The following is a 22312-nucleotide window of genomic DNA, read 5'->3' as shown; positions in this document are numbered from 1 at the left end:
TCTTGAGCGATGCTGACCAAAAATATATTTTAATTGCTGCTTAGAAGCTGGTGGTGAACTAAACGAGAAGTGGTGAGGGATTCTCATGACAAGAAGCGAAAGATGCCGTTCTTCTGGACTGTAGTGCTGTGTTGTTGCCGAGCAAATGTTAGTGGGTCATTGAAATATAGGCCATAGTAAAGTGCACATGTTTTGGATGTAACAAGTGGGACACTTTACAAGCTAAATTAAAACAGACAACTGTTAGAGGCTGGGCTTTAGGGACCTATTTTAGCTCCTCGTTGGAGACAGAGATGCTTCAACTGAGCTACAAAACACCAGCCAATGCCCACAAATGCTCTTGCTGTGACTTCATGGCACACGTGCAAGAGCCTGTGACGACCACGATGATGATGGGCATTTTGCAAAAGACGCAAACAAGTTATATGGATCACATGTGACCATAGGCAGAGTTCAGGAGGAGTGCAGAGTACCTTTAAATGGATTAGTTAAAAGGGTTTGTTTACTAGGATGAGCTATGACTCAATTGAATCAAAACTAAGCAAGCCATGTAGCCTCTATGCATAGACATAGTGAATAATAACTATGCTACAGTGAGACAGTCTGTTTATCACAAAGTAATCCAACACTCCACCTGTTGTTCCATTGAACATTCTGCAATGGTGAAGAGTGCATAGAGTGGGAATCGATTCTACACCAGCTGTATTCAAGACATCGATGCCACCTACTGCACTACAAACACATCATTGTCGTGATAGTGCCGTTCATCCAGCTTGCAAAGAAATACCGCTGATCAGCTATTAGCCTATTCCTGCTAATTATTTTACAATCAATTAAATTTGTTAATATTTGGATTAGAAATCACATTTGGGGAATTGAAGGGTTTTGTTATTTACATTTGTGCATGCACACGGAACTAAGCATAACAAAGCTGTTTCAGTGGAAACTTGTCTTGTTTGAACAACTGTACGGTTTAGCTTTCCATGGCGTTTCCTACGTAAGAACACGTTGGACTTGGGTATATCACCTAAAAAGTCACGTATCTTTTATTGAAAATGTATCTGGATCTGGTAAACCTTCAAGATGTGTTTATTCTGGCACAATACCCTGAAATCTCACCAAACCAGAAAAGGATCTCAATTATTCCAAATCACACTGAAGAATCTGGTATGCCTCACAACATGGCTCAGTAGCACATAGCATCACTGGTCATTTAAATCCTAATTACTCATAACTCTGCAAAACTATTTCTTTTTCTCCAACAGGGGCAAGAGCAAGTATGTGGTTTATTTAGTCGAAAAGAACTAAACATGGGCCATCTGGATGGCTGGTATGCTGCAAAGTCAATGCCAATGAAAACATGTTGAAAACGGTCAACATGAAAGACTTGCATAATTTCTGGAGTTAATTCTGAATATGTGCAGAAGTATGAGCCTCTGCATGTGGCATACCTGGTGCTATGTTATGTTTTTTCAAAGTGTGAGGTGCCAGTCTAGACTCTCAGTCAAACTCAGACCGTAGATATTGAGCATGTCTGTTCCAGTCCTGTGCAATTTCCAAAACAAATTCAACTTCAACAGTGTATTATTATGATTCGCTTAAATGGCCTTTAAAACCAAACTATTTGGTAAACAAATAGGGCTGACAGACAATCTGAGGAGCTGCAAATATGATTCTTACAATTGCTAGCTCAAAGTCAACATCAAGCATTCAAAAAACCAACGTTGACGTGAAGATGACATAATCAACAACATGAGACTTATACCCTGCTGAGGCATTCAGTCATATTCTTTGCATCTACTGTGGCGTATACGATACGACTCCCTAATGAGACCTACAACCCAACCATAAAGATGAAACTGAAAAGCCAGATGCTTTCCATTAGCATACCTCTTCTGGGGAAAGGGAGGACTGACTGGTTGATGTGGGAAAACGTGAGAAAGATAAATGACGCCACTGGTCAGGAAGAGTCCTTGAAAGGCCAACTACGTAGATCCCCCTCTGATAATGATTCTCTAAAGTTTAGGGAAAACACATACTTGAAAAGAGTCAAGAGTCATGGGAGGTAATGTGTGTCATCCTTCACCTTTCTCTAAGCCATTCAGCCTGTGCTAATGCTGTAATTTTAAATATTGCCAACACACACTGGAGGTTAGACACCACCCAAAGTGGCAACCCATGAAGAATGGCCTACAGGTAGACTTATTTCAAATTGTACACTTCACCACATTATATTTCATCCAACTATCTCGTCCCTATCCTTGTCAGTGACATGTGACAAACCAATCCATTTTCAGAGATGTTCTCATTTTCACATGATATACATTGTGTGTGCTTTCCAGTTGGAGATGTTTTGGAAAGTCAAATGTCAGCTGAGAGAACCATGTCTCTACAGAAGATACACATACTGTAGGGAACCTTTCCACATATCACTATATCGTAATCACAGTAAAAACAAAACCCTTACATGACCATTATCAGAATTTAATATGGTTGGTGATAGTCCCATCAAGCACCTATAGTCCAAGAGATGTTTATGATATTGGTATATCAGAAACAAACCCAATAAAAACTTAGGGGTAGAACAAAATATAAAAATTTTGGGACATTTTGGATTCACTCGAATGTGACTAGCAATCCAGGCCTTAATGGACATTTTGACCTTTCAACCTCTTGGTGATCACTTTGAATCATATATTAGGTACATATGAATCATATCAGCTTTTCCCTTTGATGTGGTTGCCCTCAGAAAACCATAGGCAGGAATTGTACGTGGCACTTCTTTTTTTTTTTTGTTGTTAAATCGATATTATAGCTGTCCAACTTCTGTTATTACAATTTGACCATTTAATACACTTTTTAATAAAACAAAAGAGATGTGAAGATGGATTTAAATAAGGTATCATGCAATGCTCATTATTGTGTGCATAGGTCACCGAGGAGATGTAGTCCCCAAGCCTCCCACTTATAAAGTAAAAAAAAAAATTTCACGAATTTTACATGCATGCATTATGGGCTTCCGTCTTTAAGGAGGGGTATCATGGCCAGTGCCCTAAGGGTGTGGACCTTCCCCGTGGCTCCAAAGCTTAATCGCAGCAGAACACAATAGAGGGACTTTGTTTTCCGTCTTTTTTGGAGACATGTACACTCGAGGCTAGTAAAATACAGCCCTATGACAGCATGATTTCACAAGCCATGAAGCGCTTGACTGTAACATTAACCTCAGGAAATGGTGGTGGAGAAGCTGCTGATATTCTCATAGCCTCCACATTTTGCAACGTTGCTTACTTGATTGGGAGTTTTTCTTGTTTGTATTGAACAGTGTAAACATTTTAACTGGAAAAGTGTGCACTTGACCTCTCAAATAAACAGATGAAGATAAAAACAAACTTCTGAGGGAAATAGTTTCAATGTCACTTTGCATGATAAGTGTTTCTGTCGTGGGAAACAAAGTGAGCGACTATTTGAGGGAGTTAGCAGCAAAGAAACGAAGCCAAAGTAAAGATGAGACACATCCAAACTTACTTTGACATAGGCAGTATAGCGCTGGCACTCATTCCTGTTGATATCCAGGCTGAGCTGCTGGCTCTTCTGACTGATCTGAGAACCGCTCTGAATGAAGTAAACCCGTGAAGGCAGGCTCTTTTGTCTTTTATCCACATCAGCTGTCAGGTTGTAGAGCAGCTCTAAAACGGATCACATGCACAGTGTCAATTGAAGCCAATGGGCAAGACTGGTTCAGTTTAGTTGAATGGCATTTGGGGAACTGAATGGCGCTTGGTAGAATGGACCTCTAGGGCCCCGATTATGGGCCTCTAGGGGCTCTCTCTAGAGCCCTGATATGGATACAAAATCTGAACTCAGATTCCTTCTGTACATAATGCACTTGAAATCAGCCATTATTGCTGCATTTACACTTCAAGGCACCCAATTATATTTTTATTCCATTTGGCCTTGAAAACCTACCAGAATGAAATATCCTTAGATCTCAATTAGATGATGAAATGTAAATAGAACTCCGATATTAGCTTATGTAACAATCTGACCACAAAGATTGTTGACACGTAGACTATTATATAGAAAGGGGAAAACAATTATGAGATGATTTCTTGTAATGCAGATGTTATCCACCTTTTGCATTGTATTTAGGAGAATTCTTAAAATTTAAAATATGAAATTACATTCACCAAAGAATTTATCCAAATTTGACATAGTCATCCTTGGTCCATGGGTTAAGAAAGTTTTGTGGAAATTACTTCAGTAGGCTCAATGGTAAAAGGGAGCGATAAGAACCACTACTCTTTGGCGGAGTAGTGGTGATTTGAGACTGTTACTCATATCCACAGACTGGAGCTAAATCTTGGGTGGGTTTTAAAAAGAGTTATTTTGGTTTCAAGATGACTCAAGCAGAACTTTGTTTATTAATGGAGATTGAGGTGAGAAGATGAGGAAAAACATTGTAAAAAGGAAACAAATCCTCCAGCTGGTCAAGCAGAGTACTTTATCTCTTATTATACCCTTGTTGGTTCCACCACTTTAGTGACGGAGAAAATTAACAACTACTGTACTTTGAAGAAGAAGGATAAATGTGAGGTCGAGTGTTATTGGTGTTTCTGAGAAAACTATATACACCCCTCTTGTCATTCAAACGCCAGTACCGTGAATGAATCAGCCTCAGTCTGTCGTAATTGCTTCACAGGGTGTTACACTGGCAAAACACTGGGAGTGGTGGCAAACACACCCAGGTAGGACCAAACCCCTCCGTTTCCTCGATCTAGTCGAGGCTGAGCCATTAGCTCACTCACGAGGAGGCAACGGGAGAATTCATTGTGGACGTCACCAAAAACATGCAGCTACACTTTCCATGCGCTTTGCCAGACGGCCAAACAGAAAGGCCTTATTCCAGCTAGCTAGGATGCAGTCATTATGCAACACGGCTCTTACTCCCTTAGGGTGCGAGCTAGGAGACACCACACCCAAACACTGAAACAGGACAGCACCTCAGCGCTCGACGCCACCATAGACGCTCAGCAAAGGCTAAACACAGACTCTCTTCCTGTTCAGGCAAAATTGCTCAACATGATCCTTGTTTAAAAAGTTCCTTCTGTTTAAATTACTAGCAAAAGGTCAAGAAGCAAGAATTTCACTTGAGCAACAGAACCAGTAAACGCCAATGGGATTTTGTCTTTCAACACTATTTTCACATTTCATGCAGAATTGAGAGCAGGCAAGGTGCAAAAATGTTGATCTCAAGCTGCCTCAAATCGAAAGTGTTTCAAGTAGCTGATACCATTTTAGTTTTCTTAAAGTGTGAAGGGACTCGTGGAAACATGATCAAGGTGGATTGTGTGCGTGAAACCTACTGATGTATTCTGTCATCCTCACCCATTTGTCCAGGAAGTTGTCTTCCATGGAAGCGGATGCAGACCGTGACAATGAAGCAATTCATGTGCTGAGCCTCGTGGCAATGAGGTATAGAAATGTTGATGGACACAGGCAAGAAGATGGAAACGTCCACTGTAATGACAGGCCGGGACCTGGCACCCCATGGGTCACCAGTAAGTACTAATCAAAGAAAAAGATTCCCACTTTGCCCATCCCAAACTGAAGTGTAACAGTTCCTCACCTCAGTAGCACTACACTATCCGTCATGAAAGCTCCTATTGTGACATCTGTAACAAGAACATGCACAAAGATTGATCACAGCAACATACGACATTTACATATGACATCACTTTCTACACCTGCAACCGATAAACAAGGAGTCAATCTGGTTCAAATTGAATGATCCCGAAGGAATGTCAACAAAATGAATCTCTCATGAGTCTATAGTGAGGCGCTTGCAGGAAAATGAGTTAAAACTTGTGACTGTAAAAAGACAAATGTTTCATGTTCTTTTTCTTTGCTTGCTGAGGTTTTCATTTCAAATTTTATGATGCTTATGGGAAAATCTCTCAAACTTCAATCCTGACTGATATGACCCTACCTGTGTATCCATTGTCGTCCATGTCCACATTGCCAGATATCGCCTGTCCAAACATCTGGAGACTAGGGTTGACACTGCGCCCGGTTATTTTCTGTAACACAAGAGAGCACCCATTAAAACACACAGTTCAAGATAACATGAACAGTGAGTAACTCGCACTTTGTTTTGTTTGCTTTTCTAATGTGACACATTTAAACGCACTTCAGGACAAGTCAAAGAGCATTTATTAATAAAGTCTCATTATTAAAACATCAAAGTATGGAATGGAAGGTCCCCAAAATTGCCTTTTACGTATAAATCTAGAAAAATGAGGTAGATCAAATTCAGCTCTACTATTATAAATTATATAAAAATGTGTTCTGGAGAGGAAAGCTGAACGCATATCTCAGAATACACACATATATTTTAGTTACAGTAATCTCAAGATAAAGCTTCATATTTTCGCAAGTCACAGGCTAAATAGCTAATGATAGCTAACACTCTCACATGATCATCACAGCGTCTCTCGCATATTTATATTGTACGAGCCTCTTAACATATCGTTCAAGCCAGAAATTGAGTTTTCCACAGTCTGGCCTATTAGCAATGAAACAAATTTGACCTTTCATGCCAATTAGCCTGCGCTACGTTTTCACAATTCCCCAAACCTATCACTCCAGTGTGTTGCTTGTCTGAAGAAAATTACTAATACAAATGTGTGCTATTCTGTGTAATGCAGACACTTCCGAAAGCTAAAAGACGAGCCTACGCTTATAGCATAACACTAAACTAAGATAATCGTGGTCAGAATGCTAGCCCCCGAAAACAGGAAATCATAACATTCCTGTCACCAAAATGGTCTAATCCAGTCTAATCCACAGATGGAATATGACTACTGTAATACAGTGCACCACTCTCATCTGTGTCTGAAGATATTGTTGGAAACATTCACCAGAGTCACGATTAAAGCATTATGGTCTAAAATTGGACATTATGCTAGTCATTTTCAGCATGGAAATGCATTGTGGGTCAAAATAGTCATAGCTCGGTTAACAGCTTTGGAGTGCTCGCATTAATCCTAAAAACCACATCCTCTTCTCAATTCTTTATTACCTCGAGTTGTTATCCGGCACACATGCATGGTTGGTGGCCATATGTTTTTTATCTAAAATTCTAACGTGCAGCCTACATAATAGATGCATTTATGCACATTAATGGCGACGTCTTACCATGGAATATTTGCTGATGATTCCCGTGGCATCCCCATGATAAATATAAACAGCTCCTCCATAGTCGTCCTCTTTTGGTGCTCCAATGGCTACGTCTGCAGGGAAACATATGCTAAGGCAGTGCAACAACGGCAGGCTGTGTTTGGGAAGCATGGATGTTTTAGTGTGTGTTTACTTTCTACTGGACAGTACAAAACAGATAGCTATAGACTCCTAATAGACAATTAAGTTTTTGTTAGTTGCTGTAAATGTTTGTGGCACCTCGGAGAGAGTGGAAACAAAATTATAAAGCTTGGGCAAGAGCAGTGAAATAACATTACCATACGGTATTTCATTTCCCCCCAAAAAGCCTCATATAGTAAGTTTCAATGCAGCGAAACACACCAAAGTAGAAATGATAAAAGGAGATGGCATGTTTAAGTATATAACACAATATAATTAGCTAATTATGACTAAACAAGGGATTTATTTAAAAAAAAATGGTAATTTTTACAGCTATTTTTTTTAAATTAAATGGTAATTCCTGTCAGTCAGTCAGTCTGGCTGCTTTTTTTTTATTGAGGATTATAGTGATGATGGGTTATAATATGATTCATAACTGCTCGCGTTCATTTTCCCCCACACACACGAATACCGTGCAAGACAACAGGCGGAGTGATGGATGATACAGTGAAATGGTGTGGCATAAGAAGGGTGCCAGGTTGAACCCTTGGAGCCAAGCCATGAAACGACCAGGAAAACACACAGTAGGTACATCTTCATGAATTGTTAGAATAACATTTTGAGCTGGATTTATGGCCTACCATTGCCTTTAAGTCAACAAAATGGGAGAATTTCAATAACATTCTGACCTTTTTCTGGTAGCTTCTGTTTTAAAAATGCAAAAAATGCCATGAGAGTGACCAACAATGGTAGTTATTTAAAGTTAATGAAATTACTTTCTTGATTGCACATAAGCTGTATGTACACACAAGCTCACTTAATAGTTTACTTCTGACTCGACAGACTAGAGAAAAAGTGACTTGTCACTGTAAAGTGGGTACTTTACATTGTGGCTGTGTACTTTGCAGCTGCACAGTATGTCTATACAATAATTGTTTACAAAATAAGTTGAGCATACATTGCTATTTGCCAATGGTTGCATGGTTAACTGCACAGTCAGAAATAGGTTCACTTACCAAGTACCAATTACTTTATGGAGACAATACCACCTGAGCCATGCTGCCCTATCGTGGCCCTAAAGCTACAGACTAAATGGACCATGATGCTATTACTTAAACTGACCTTGGTAGCCATCGTCATCGATGTCTCCAATCGAGGAAATGCACTCTCCAAAGTGAGCATTGTAAGCATTGTCCCCGGTCAAAAACGCCTGCTCCTCCATCACTCCCTGAAAAAAACAAAAGCAGGCACGTGATGATGAATAAAGACACAGAAGTCGTGATGGTGTTAAATTGAAGCTTATGACGGGATCGTGCAGAGCTCTGAAACAAAATAATGTGTATGCAGTGATAGAAAAATACGACACACATAGCAATAGTATGACTTCCAATGAATCGCTTCAGAAATTGCATGTGGATACCGAGAAGGAGTCCCGCTAATGTGCAACCAATTTTTTATTTCTTTTTTATGTGTCATAACTCTGGAGCTGAAACTGTACATGGTATAACTGTGGTGACCCGCGAGATCCCCACTTACATTGCCCTTGCTGAGGTACACAGATACACGGCCCTCATCCCGTAGCTGGCTGTGCATGGGTGCCCCCACCAGCAGGTCTGACAGGCCGTCCTTATTCAGATCAACTGCACACAATGAGGAGCCAAAGTAAGAGCCCATCTGGAACCAAGCCGAGCCACAGAGCATTGGGTCAGATCACAGACATTTCTTTTCTTTTTCATCACTTGACACATGCAGACAATCTGACTGATGGGGCAGTATGTTGACTGGTAAAGGTGCATCAATATCAAAGGAATAGTTCAACATACCCAAAAAAATACATACATATCTATCTATATATATATATATATATATATATATATATATATATACACACACACACATATACAATTAAAAATACCGTATCTGAGCTGTTTCCAAAGTTTTTGGGGATTCACTAAAATCATTTATGTGAATTTACAATAACCTTAATTCCAGTGTAAGGACAGTTAAGAGCAGTTGAGCCCCAAAATGATTCATCCACAAATGTTGACTGAATACTTATTTGGTGAATGGTTATTTTTTTATTTTCAATCTAAACATACAGTATTTGATTATCGAAACAGCATCATAGTCCCTTAAGGCAGACTCTGCATAGTCATTTAAAACACCAGTGAGTGCATTTAAGTCATATTTGAACTCATACCATTTTCCCTGATGCTTGAAAGCTCTTCACCAAAGATACGCCATCAATTTTGAAAATGTAAACCTGGGTGTGGGGAGGGGGGGGTTTACATGATTAGCTTGGCAAGCAAAATCGGCTTGAAAATAACGCCCAAAAAGATGAGGTAACTACCTTCCCGCTGCCATTGTGCTGAGGCGCTCCTGCAGCTATGTCAATCACATTCGGAGAGGAGAAGTGTCCTGCAGTCACAGCGTAACCTGCAGACAGAGAGAGAGTCAGATGTCCTTTGGTTTGTTGGACTTTTATGTTTCACATGAATTCTTCTTAACAGCCTCTCACCAAGGTAGCTGTATCTGTGGGAGTCAACGTCATCTTTGTTTGGGCTGTAGAAGGTGTCAGATGTCAAGTTGTAAACCTTAATTGTCCCAGTCCAGTAGTACGACCCAGGGGCCCCCATCACCACCAGCTCCTGAAAATGAATCCCCACTGCGTTCATTCATATACTTCTCTGTTTGCGGCTGTGAATTACCTTTCATCTGCACAGTGGTTGAAAAGTCCTGAAAAGCGAAATGTCCTGCAGGGTGAAATTTTGGTTAACCGAAGGCCACAGCCGGTTGTACGCTACCGGCTGCAAAACCACCCAGTCGGAGGCCAAGAGGCGTGACAAGGAATGCAGAGCCCGTGCAAAATTGACAGCTGTAGGACGACTTCTTTGGTCACAGCTTTGCACTGTGACAGTTTGATGCAGTTGTAGCGGAGACCGGCAAATGACAATCAAGACAGGCCACATTATTTATTTTGAACGTTTCTGCTACAGTCTCTATTCTTTTATCGAATACGGCTCCACGCAAACACGGTAAAAGGGGAGAAAAAAAAAAAAAAAAAACAACAACATCATCCTACTCTATTGCATCACCGATGGCACCAGGTTATGGTAGCCCGGTCACAGGCGCACGCAGTCCTAGCAATCATTCACAGATGCCAAGCATCTGGCGACTGGTGAGCCCCTGGATCTTGGTGCAGACAAGGTTAAGATTTAACAGTTGGACATCTTTTCAAAGAATGCCATACATTCTTTCAGGCTAGAAAGCTTGTTAGTGGGGGGTGGGGTGCCATTCAAATCCCTTAACAGCTCAACAGTGATCCTTTGTTGAGAGAACTTTTTTGATGATGTCACTTTTTTTATTTAAAACCACACTTTCTGTACTCATTTAAAATGAAAACAAAAATTGTACAGTTGTGGCCAAAACTTGTGATAGCTGTGGAAAGCAGTTTAAGCATCTAGCTGACAGACAGCTTAACATATACTATTTGACCTCACAAGTAAGACAATTCTGCACGCAAGTAGAAAGAAGAGGGTGCACTAATCAAACTTTTTTCCATTATTCCTACCAATTTTGGCTCAATAGTACGCAATAAAACATTACTAGTCAACTACAGTACTGCATTTGTAACAGTTCTATGCCCAATTAGTAGGCATGTGATAAACACTAGTAAATTCCTGGATTTTACTAGTAGCACCAAAATACTCACTAGTAACGTACTTGTCCTACTATGTCGAGGTTGTAAGACAGTCTACAGAAATGACATATAGTAATGGAAAAAACTTTACTCTTAAAACACAGTCTTTCTATTAATCCAATGAATTGTGTTACGAGGAAAGACAAACAGCATTCTAGTATACGGACCTTAAGGTGGTTATCGAGCAGGGATATCGAAGAAATGGTCACGCAGATTTCCATCAGCAGTTGTGTTTTACTCTTTCCAGATTTTTCATTGGAAAAGCATGTTTTTTTTAACATGTACATAAAGTTACCAATAATTTTGACAAATCTTTAGAACAATCGGCTCACGCATACCATCGTCTATATCTAAATCAGTGTAATATTGTATGGTAAATATTTAAATCTATATGCTGCATGTACACAGATAAATTTGTATATTGTATTCTATGGAATTGTATCAGCCATTCCTGAATTTATTGTTGGATGTGGTTAGTTTTGGGTAAAATATTTTGCCAAATACCAACATTAAAGCAGAGTGTATTATTATTATTATTTACATTTTACCATGGTTAGCTTGTTTGACCAGTTTAGTTTTTTTTTTTTTTTAAACAACATTAAATGCAATTTACCTAACCATTACGCTTTTCTCAAAGCATCTTTATATTAACTGGTGACCTTATTTTTACACCTGTGACTGTTAAAAATTGTACAGTAACAGTACCGCACTTCAATTAGTAACCATGAATAGTAAGTAAGATCATTTAAAATGTAACCTCTGCCCAATTTGGCTGTGATTTCAATACAAGACTGCTTCTTAGCACCAGGAAAGGATTATACCGTATTGCCATTGTAGAGAAAACGTAACATTTCCATTGGTCACATTTTAATGTATACGTGACATGCACACTTTTTCTGCATGATACAGTACATTTTACAGATCGAAGCAGTTTGACCTCATTTGTTCTGCTCACTTGGGCTTCACTCCGGCTGTTTAAGAATGGAGTGCCGTACAAAAAGCTATTGTGCGACGGTGGATGATGTCAGGGGTCAGTGTTACAACCCCAGAATACTGAATAAAGGGAAGTGTGTTTTCTTCATTGCTTTATCTCGTGGAGGTACACAAGAGGTGAAGAGAGGATCCTGCAGCCAATGGAAACTGGATACTGGAAGCGAGCAGTTATCAGGCAATACTATCTTACAAGTTCAATTTCCATATCATTTCCCATCGTAAAAGATATAATCTGCAAATATATTTAAAAAAAACATCTTAAGGTCCTAAAAGAGTCAAAGAACAAAAGTAGACCTTTGCAGTGTTTCAATAAAAATGCTTTGAATAGACAAATTAGGTCATGTGTCATTTTAAGTATACACAATGAAAATACTATATACACATCATGTGTTCATTTTGTGTGTTAAGGAGATTAAGAAGATGAACAAGTATTGTTACTGACCTCTGTAAAAACTCCCGCTATCCCAGCTTGGCAGGAGCCGTGCTCTTCCCCATACTTCTGCTTATAATCTGGACACAAAAAAAGCAAACCACAAATTATTTCATTGTGTGCTTGATCCAACATTTACTGGAGTTTTCTCTCTCGGCATTCCATATGGAGCTAGTCAACGAGCTGGTCACATCCAAGAGGAATCCGGGGGAGCAGAGTGTAGGCAGGAAGGAGAAGTGCAAGAAGTCTAACCAGACCACTCACTCACTTTTGAGGGGGGCGCGCTCAGGTTACAACATGGATCAGCCGAAAGTGAGCGGTAAGTTGAATACAACACAAATCACAAGTCTTGCTTTGCCACTGCTGCAGATCTTAAGTTACGGAAGGTCGTCAGACTGAGTTAACGACACCGGCGGTGCAAAAAATTCCTTCTGGCGACAAGTTCAGGGTGGAGCCCACCTTTGGCCCAAAGTCAGCTGGGATAGGCTCCAGCGCCCTACAACACTAAGCAGACTAAGTGGTGATGAAAATGCATGGATGGAATAGAAAAAAAAAAAAAAGAGCAATGACATGCATTACGTACAAGATTTCACAATTTGGTGAAAATGACGCAGGTCATAAATTAGAAAATAAAACTCAAGTATGGTGCTTAAATAAGTAAATCAAATGTTGGTGAACAATAATAAAATGAATGGTTTGAACGCACAATGTCTACTACTACTAATACAACTACTGCTGCTTTTCCTTTCAACTTGTCCCATTTAGGGTTGCCGCAGAGTGTCATCCTTTTCCATGTAAGCCCATCTGCGATATATTTATCTCTTAACACCAATTGCCTTCATCTCTTCCCTCTTATCTATCCACATTCTCTGTAGTCTTCCTCTACCTCTCTTGGCTGGCTGCTCCATTCTCATCATCTTTCTACCAATATACCCACGATTACTCCTCTGGTATAGGGTGCTGTTTGTAAAGCAGCTCGTGTTGAAAACATTTTTTTAGATTGAAAAAAATGTGTTGAAAAAAATTGTCAACTACATATTTCTATCCTATATATATATATATATATATATATATATTATATATATATATATATACATAGATAGGTAGGTAGGTAGATAGATAGATAGATAGATAGATAGATAGATAGATAGATAGATAGATAGATAGATAGATAGATAGATAGATAGATAGATAGATAGATAGATAGATAGATAGATAGATAGATAGATAGATAGATAGATAGATATAGATAGATAGATAGATAGATAGATAGATAGATAGATAGATAGATAGATAGATAGATAGATAGATAATTACAATCTGCACCACAGAACTACAGTACTTCATGTAGTTCCTTCCGGAATTTCTCTTTCACCTCGAGGTCACATCCTACTTGTGAGGCATAAGCACTAATTACATTATACAAACAATTTCAAGTTTTAGACTTACCAGTCAATCTGAAACTATTTTCACCTCTAATTCATTCTTAGCTAATTCTTCCTTTAAAATAAATTGCTCTTCCTAGTAGTAACATCATTTGAACCCTGCCCCCATGCTTCTCGCCGTACTGCCTTTCCAACTGTTCTTCTGGACACACAATAATGATGTGATCACCTACTTACTTACTTTCTCATGTTAGCCAACTCCATATCTTTTTCTGTCATAGTCCCAACATTTTATTCGACCTGCTGGAAATTCCAATTTTAATTTCATCTAACATGTTGTAATGTGTGTGTATTTGCGGCGATCAATAAATCACAGTGGTTAAGGTCCAACGTTAAGTCTCTCAGACCACCATGAGCCAAGTTCTGGTGCCCCTGTCATAATCTGTACTGGCCCCATATAGTCAGGATATAATGTGTTTTCACATACGTTTTAGTGATTATTTCCCATTAAGCATATTATACTGTATTATTGAAATCCTTTTTATTTAAGGAATACAATTGCATGAGATGGCCCTGTACTAACTTCACTAAAACCACGGCATAGCAACTGCACAAATGAATAATAATGCTTCAAAGAATAACTCAATTATGTTAAAATCAGCAATGCTCTATCTTGTGTCTGTACACACTATGCATATTTTATATCCATATATACTGTATGTACATGCATATTGTGAAATATTAGGTGGTTGGTGCGAGGGTAAGATTAGGGGATTCATTGGGGGGGCATTTGTGTGTGTGTGTGTGTAGGTCATGGCAAAGGTTTGCAGTAAATGTAGGAAAAATTGTTTTTAAATCAGAACAACTTGAAAGTCTGGTTGTGTTTTCATTTGGAGGGTCCACTTTATGTAACTCTATCCAGTTTACTTTTAATTAGTCAAATAATGGTGCAATATTATGGTCTCGCTTCCATGCTACAAAATGTTGTTTTACATAAAAGCAATAAGGTGGGCTGCCTCTACCGTGCAAAAGAGAAAACATCTGAAATTATAACACGCCAAGTGGGCCACGATACCTTCATAACACGGGATGAGCGGCTGCGTCCTGCTCTGGAGATTTGACGGGATGATGGAGCAGTATCCATGCGGGAGGATGTGCTCTGAGTCGTAGTAGACGTTTTTCCAGCGATGGGCGCAGGCCTGCAGGAAATAAAATTTTAAAATTAGAAAAGGCCCCTCTGACAGCTAAGCCAATTTTGTATCTGCTTTGTCCATATGTGGCTGAAACCCCCTTTCCTCTGATAAGAGGCCTGCATGTAGAAGACACACTTGTGAGAACAGACTTTACACCATTACACCATTAAGAGGTGTATTAAGTCAGGGAAGTCCTGACTGTTCGCCAGCAAATCGCTTTGCACATATAGGCAAATAACCATTTGCACTCACATTCAGACCTAATAAACCTCACCTGTAACTACTCCCATTATAAACTTAAGTGGCACTAGAATGACCTGAAAGAAATCATTTTAAGCGGCGCCACGGCTATTGTCACGTTCTCGTTCAAGTAAGAGGCTCAGAAGAAACATCTGCCAAGCAGCCGGTTCTCCCCCTGATGTGTTGTAATATGAGCTCATTCAGATGACAAGGGGAAAAAAAAAATGTTAAAAAGGGAGCAGTTCAGCCACAAAAGGGCTATGAAATGTGAAAACCTCTCTTTTATCATATACTGTACCTATCCAGACAGCCGCAACACGCGGCAGCCAAACCTTGTCATTCACATTCCTGACTCTGGAGCCAGAGGTAATAGCTTGATGCAAAGTCATTCCAATAGATTCCCCAAGTGTATATAAAAAAAAAATATATATATATATATATATATATATATGAACAGGTTGAACAAGCTGAACAGGCCTAGGAAGGACCTGGACATCCTCTGAGAGAGGAAGATTCTTCCAATTTTTCCTCCCTGAGCTGGATGTCAGCCCGAAGTGTGCTCAAACTGGTATTTACAGTAAATCTGAGTCACTCACAATGATTTCTAAACTTGCACGACTGACTGATGGTTCCCTTGCAAACTCAACGGAAGATGTGCCTAAAGGTTAAAAAAGAACCACCTCAGAGGGGTAGAGGCCTAGACAAATCTGCTAATCAGATAACATACTTGTCCAAATCAAGGTTGCAGTAGATAATCACACTCGAGAATTTTCCAGATTTATCAGTGCTGCAACTAGACCGACTCCCATTTCCAAGATGGCTGCGCCCATGAACCCAATCCGCAAAACCATCCAAGAAAGTGAGGTTCAGAAATGGATAGATGACTCAGAATGTAAGTGCAGCAGTTGATTATATTTGAAATCTAAGGAAAACCATAATTTGAGTAAAAACGGGTATACAGATGTAGTAACCTTCCCATACAAATGAACAAGGTATAAGATCAGATCTTTCAGATAAATGGAAGCTCGGAGAGAAAAGAGCTCTTTCTTTTGCTGTTCCCAAACTATGGGATGACCTCACAACGGATATTAGACAAGACCACACACTGTCCAATTTTAAAACAATTGAAAACTCCAAATGACAAAAAGTAAATCATAAAACTTTTTGAACTCAGGTCCTCCAAACTGTGAGGCAGATGTTTCCACTGCGTCGACAAAAGCAAAATAATAGAATATAATGTTAAATGCCTCTAAGGTCGTACGATACAGGATGTCAATACATCGTACTGACTAAACCTATTTTTTTTTCCCCCCACATCAAAGTGTTGTTTGGTTTCTTAAGTGCTTAAGGAACAGCTTCCTACAACACATGATAAAAAGTCCCTTGGAATAATGGTAAAACTGAAATCCGCCTCAGGCTTGTAATCAGAAATTTAGAGAAGCAGACTGTTGTCTTAAATAGAAAATACCAAGAAGTGACGCTAAACCGCATCTTGGGCTTATTTTTTGAAACAGCGATGTCGTTGTAATCGATCCAGTTCTCGTTAATCAACTCACTAGTACTCTGCCGTCGGCTCTGTTCTGGCGGGCCAGGCTCACTCCCATCCACTCATCGTCTCTGTCCCCTCGGCACGTCTTCCCACAAGACTCTTGGGGCTTGTTTCCTGGTGGGACAATGAGAGCAGTTTGCAGACGTCACAACAACAGGAGGAAGGATGCCTAGCAAAAAACAAGAAAAAACTCCTCAGCTATTGTCATACTTTTGGGCCCTGTCCCTTCAGTTTGTCAAACAATGTCCTGAGACTTTATCAACAGGAAAGTTGTTTGTTTGAATGTGGTTGCTAGGTAGCTGCACAGTCATAAGCCAAGTGGAATTTCTCAAGGCAAATGCTCAAAAGTGAGACAATTTGGATTTCCACCAAAGATTTAAAGACAAACAGGCCTCAAAACTCAGGATTCGGAACCATCATGATGTCTGACATCACACTTGACATCAGCAAATAGTCAAAAGCATTCATCTCCACAAGTGTGTTCTGCTTTTTCCTTTTTTTTTTTTCATGACCCGACAAAAGATGCTCAGTGTGATATGAGCGATACAATGAATTTAAACTATATTATATATACATAGGCGGCACGGTGGATCAGCTGGTAAAGCATTGGCCTCACAGTTCTGAGGACCCGTCGGGTTCGATCCCGGCCCCGCCTGTGTGGAGTTTGCATGTTCTCCCCATGCCTGCGTGGGTTTTCTCCGGGCGCTCCGGTTTCCTCCCACATCTCAAAAACTTGCAACATTAATTGGACACTCGAAATTGCCCCAAGGCGTGACTGTGAGCGTGGCTGTTTGTCTCTATGTGCCCTGTGATTGGCAACCAGTTCAGGGCGTACCCTGCCTCCTGCCCATTGACAGCTGGGACAGGCTCCAGCACTACCTGCAACCCTTGTGAGGATAAGCGGCAAAAGAAAATGGATGGATGGATATATATACATACATGTACATTAATAGGCTAATTTTAACAAACAGATCCTAAAATAGCTGTAAAGAACATCAAGACAAGCACGATGGCTTAGAATGATTACAAACACCAGAATTACTAGAAACAAAACAAGACTTTTTTTACTCTTGATGAGTTTTTCAACCGGCAGCAAGGTGTATGCCTCACAGTTCTGAGGACCCAAAACATCCATGGTCGGCTCATTGAAGACTCTAAATTGCCCGTAGGGTGAGAATGAGAGTGCGAGTGGTTCTCAGGGCGTTTCCTGCCTCCTGCCCGAAGATATCTGGGATAGGCTCCAGCGCACTGGCGACCCTTGTTGTGTGGTAAGCGGCTCAGAAAATGGACGGATGGATGGATGTCTTTTATGCCTCGTTGAAGAAAGCTTTTAAAAAGATGTACTTTAAATTTGAATTATACAGTAGTTAAGTTCTATTTAAATTTTTAGGACAGTTTAGAATGCAAAAATGTGACTTAAAAGTGCTCCTGTACCATTAATTAAAGATTTATGTTGGCACCAGTTTAATTCAATTCAGTGGTTTTTGATGGGTAAAATTGTTTTGAAATTAGAACAATTTGAAAGTCAACTAGTATCACAGGAGGCTTACGCCCACGCTAGCCTGAGAACACCCGATCTCGTCAGATCTCGGAAGGTAAGCGGGTTTGGCCCTGGTTAGTACTTGGATGGGAGACTGCCTGTGAAGACCAGGTGCTGTAAGCTTTACTCCCCAGCTAAATGCAGAGGGGTTGGGTCAGGAAGGGCATCCGGCGTTAAAAAGTGTGCCAAACAAATATGCGTTCATCTAAGAGGACAAGCCGTAAGGAAAAGGACAAGAAGAACTAGTACCACAGGAACAGCTTTAGTTGTACTTATGAGATTTGATGACTTCATGGTAAGATGAATGAATGCATGACTCCATATTTTTCAAGCATGATGGCATGTATAAGACTTGTTATAATATAACTTACAGGAACCTGATGGAAGTCAGAATTAATGACAGAGCATTGTTGCAATATTCTGCTGTTTGTCAAACATGTTTTCTCTTAAGCACAGCATATTGAAAATAATCATAGAATAATGTTGTACATCAGGAAGTTAGTCAATTTTCACTTCGGTGTCTGAAATGATCAAGATGATACTTCCTGTAACTCGCCATGTGTTTTTGGTGACACGCTGATCATGTCAAAGCTTACGCGCACCCCCGTACTCTCCACCACAAGAACAGAGCATGAGGGTGCACAGTGGGTGGTGTGTTGTGGAAGCTAAGCTTTTTTTTGGCATGTACACACTGAAAATATTAGCCGGGGAATAAATCCTATTTATCCAAGAAACTAGTGGGGGGGGGGGGGGGTAGAGTCTGCCCACAGAAGCCGCTTGTCTCCTGAATATTGCAGGTTATGTACCAAAAACAAAAAGACTAGTAAAAGGCTGTGTTAGTCGGATAAAAGAAAACAGATGTTTGGGGGGAGTTTATGTAGGTTTTGGAAGGTGAGACTGTTGTCTCAAGTGAACACACTGATGGTCTGCGGTGTGGATGCTGCAAGCTCGACTGACCTCTTCCCAAGTCCATCTCTGTGCAGCGGCGCTCCGGGTTGCTGTGGACTCTGCACTTGAACACAGCACCGGGAGCTTGCGCAGAACTACTGTAGGTAGAGTTGGCCCTGGGAGCCCCGACGATGACCCTGAACACACCAAGAGAGGAGAGAGGATGAAGCGTGGTCATGACACTGGAGTCACAATTCATGTTTCAATTCAACCCTTTCACTTTAATCAAGTGTCTTTACATTCACGGCGTACTGTAAAGTGTTGAATTTAATGTCACAGCAGCGTTGGCATCAATTGGGACTTACCAGCGCGTGTTGTCATGATAATGCTCCAGCACGGAGTAGCCAAAAAAACTAGATTCGGGTCCACGGAACACCAAGGGATGTTCCAAGTCTATATTGTACGAGAAAACCACAGAGATGGAGAGGCACACGTGTAAAATATTTTGTAGTCCTGCTTTTTGTCTTCGACGAGGAGCCATTCCCTTTTGCCTGTCGTGCGTAATTACGCAGTCAAAGTGTCCAAATGAGGAGGAAAAAGCAATCAGGATAAGCCTGTTGTACCACGGTCAAAAAGTCCTCAAAACAATGGAGTGTTTTTGCCGCTCTATCGTAGCACGTAAGCGGCAATGGCATGAGGAAAAGCTTCGCTGAGGAAAGTGAACGGTCCACAGAATAACGGCGCGTCAGCTTCTCGACATTCCGAGTCCATCTGATCAAGTTGCTGCATCCTGGCAGAGAGACGCGCAGTTAAATGCGGTCAGCCAACATCAAGTTGACGTGCAGCAGCGCAGTCGGGACAGGAAGTAGTAATAGTTCTCCACAAAGTAAACGCATAGTAATTTGGTGAATATAGGGCGATAAGAGGTCGTCGCAGTTGGGGATTTACTGTGAAAGAACACGGCGAGGAAGTTGGGCACAAAAGTAAATAGCTTCACACATGAGCTTCGGAGGGGTGATATTTTTTTCCACACTGCAACGAGCACACACTGTCTCCCTCTAACGGTGATATGCCGAACGTGTAATAATTTGATCAATTCACTAATTGAAGCGTCAACGGCGGGAAACAACCTTCGAGTTGTATTGACTCCGGTGTAGCTTTTACCCCCCCCGCCCCCGCCCACGTCTTAACCTCTTTTGCATGTAGCAAAACAGTAGAGGAATTTGTACAAAATTTTCTTTTTTACCTCAACCACAATTATAACTTTTGTTCTGAATATTGCGCAATACATTATGCACACACACAAAAAAAAAGCACGGGAAACTTTGCATTCCTGTTTCATTAAAGTCAAATCAGGCCTGTATTATAAGCAGGTGTTTGGGGTCTAATTCATTTCAGTGCATACTTGCTATAAAAGCTTCATGGATATATTTATGTCCTGCTGTAAATCTGTTCTTTGGTGTGAGTGCATATATTGAAGGCAGCTGAGAACAAGCGGCAAATTCTCTCAACAACGCCCAAAATTTGTTTCTCAGGTCTATTAAGATGGAAAATGGTGATCTGCGACCTCTGACAGCACAAAAACAAGGCAATTCTCGTGAGTTCGCGCCAAAAGTGCCAAACTAAAGAAATGAGCCAGGCATTGTAAATTTTGGAAACATGATTTAATTTCTTATACAGAAAACGTATAGCAAGATACAACTATCGAGCCCTGTAGTACAGTTTCTATTTTCAATACAAATTATAGTGTCTTCTGGGGACAGGGTTGGACTATAAAGCGTGGGGAAGCTAGAAAAAAGTGTCACTAATTTAAATGTGCTGTTAGCCCAGAGTTAAAGGGGATTTACAGGTTTGCAGAGGAAGTGAACCAGACAAAAACACAAGAAAACTTATAAATCAACTGACTGTCGGCCTTGATATGTGATAAGAGTACCATTTATTGCACGCCAATCAGTATGGACACAGAGAATAAAAAATCATACTTCGGAAAACACAAGTTAATCGCAAAAAATATGCAGATTTATGGAAGATCTGTGTTTGAAGTTCCTCATACTTGTAGTGTAACACACATTCCAAAGTATACAGAGCACGATAAAATCCCATTAGGCATTCATACACGCATACATACACAAATACATTATGCAGAGGAGGGCTTGATCAAATCCTTGGCAGTCTTCCCCATCAGCAGCAGCAGCAGCAGCAGCATGATTTTCATCGCAAAGCATCAGACACTCAACCAATGCTGCAGAGAGAAACAAACTGTCGGTATGGTGTATCGTGTTCTGGATCAGAGCACTTGAAATCTGCAATAGCGTATGTCAACAGCCATGTAGGGGCGAGAAATATAGTAAAGTATTTGTACTTCTCACCACCGTCAACAAATGTTTAAGACTTAGTATCCATTTTAGTCTGCCTTAGCGAAAGTCGGTTGTGAAGTACCCCCAAAAAATAAATAAATAAAAGAACAGCCGTACTGTTGCTTTGGACTCCTCTTTGTCCAAAACCTTTTGAGCCTGGTCCGGAGGAAACTTGAGCATGGACGTTATCACTTTGGCCATCGTCTGTGAATGAAATTAAAAGGGGGAAAAAATTTGAAACATAACAGATCTTTAGTTTGACATTATCATCAAAATAAACCGTTTTATATCAGGTGTAGAATAATACTTTAAGATCACATTATTAAAATGGACACATGGTGCACTCGGCTAATCAAAAATGGATGACTTGATATGAGAAAAAAAACAAACTTCTGTATAACCATTATTTAAATGTACATGTGATGCATTCATCCAATAAAAAAAAGTAAAATAAATAAATTTCAGAGATCATTAAGTAAGAGAAAAAAACATTGTGTACATAGTCAACACCAGACCTCTCTGCCTGGGTGCATGCACTAAGCCATAAACAAGGATAATCAGGAACAGGGGTGCTACGCAGAGAAACCAAACAGCTTCGCGAACAATAAACAAGGCCAGCGTGTCTTTAAAAGTGTGCGTCATGCCACACATATGTGCTTGCAGTCTGCCTGCAGGACATCC

At 40.3% G+C, this 22312-nt stretch overlaps 2 protein-coding genes and 1 pseudogene across 12 annotated transcripts in view; 1 reads left to right on the top strand and 2 right to left on the bottom strand.

Annotated features, from left to right (window-relative positions):
* Positions 1–20197, bottom strand: part of itga9 (integrin, alpha 9) — a 58265-nt gene extending 38068 nt beyond the window's left edge. For both annotated transcript variants that reach the window (XR_009797432.1, XM_061837029.1), the window contains exons 1-15: positions 19640–20197; positions 19344–19471; positions 16854–16960; positions 14940–15063; positions 12492–12559; positions 9875–10004; positions 9707–9792; positions 9557–9619; positions 8893–9030; positions 8479–8584; positions 7195–7289; positions 5987–6077; positions 5627–5672; positions 5386–5537; positions 3526–3686 (exon numbers count right to left, since the gene is read on the bottom strand). Coding sequence is in view for 1 of the 2 variants with exons in the window: in XM_061837029.1 (XP_061693013.1) it covers positions 3526–3686; positions 5386–5537; positions 5627–5672; positions 5987–6077; positions 7195–7289; positions 8479–8584; positions 8893–9030; positions 9557–9619; positions 9707–9792; positions 9875–10004; positions 12492–12559; positions 14940–15063; positions 16854–16960; positions 19344–19471; positions 19640–19815 (1671 nt within the window). In the remaining variant the exon portion in view is untranslated. The remainder of the gene's footprint in view (positions 1–3525; positions 3687–5385; positions 5538–5626; positions 5673–5986; positions 6078–7194; positions 7290–8478; positions 8585–8892; positions 9031–9556; positions 9620–9706; positions 9793–9874; positions 10005–12491; positions 12560–14939; positions 15064–16853; positions 16961–19343; positions 19472–19639) is intronic.
* LOC133510332 (5S ribosomal RNA) lies at positions 18391–18509 on the top strand (annotated as a pseudogene).
* A 994-nt stretch (positions 20198–21191) lies between the features above and the next one.
* The window catches only part of golga4 (golgin A4), a 34233-nt gene continuing 33112 nt past the window's right edge, over positions 21192–22312 (bottom strand). For all 10 annotated transcript variants that reach the window (XM_061837016.1, XM_061837019.1, XM_061837018.1 and 7 more), the window contains 2 exons: positions 21749–21835; positions 21192–21516 (listed from right to left, as the gene is read on the bottom strand). In XM_061837016.1, the coding sequence (XP_061693000.1) occupies positions 21499–21516; positions 21749–21835 (105 nt within the window). In that variant the 3' untranslated portion in view covers positions 21192–21498. The remainder of the gene's footprint in view (positions 21517–21748; positions 21836–22312) is intronic.

The sequence above is a fragment of the Syngnathoides biaculeatus genome, chromosome 12 (genome assembly GCF_019802595.1).
Source record: "Syngnathoides biaculeatus isolate LvHL_M chromosome 12, ASM1980259v1, whole genome shotgun sequence".
Lineage (NCBI taxonomy): Eukaryota > Metazoa > Chordata > Actinopteri > Syngnathiformes > Syngnathidae > Syngnathoides > Syngnathoides biaculeatus.
The sequence above is the reverse complement of the archived record's forward strand: the minus strand, read 5'-3'. Positions and strand labels throughout refer to the sequence as shown.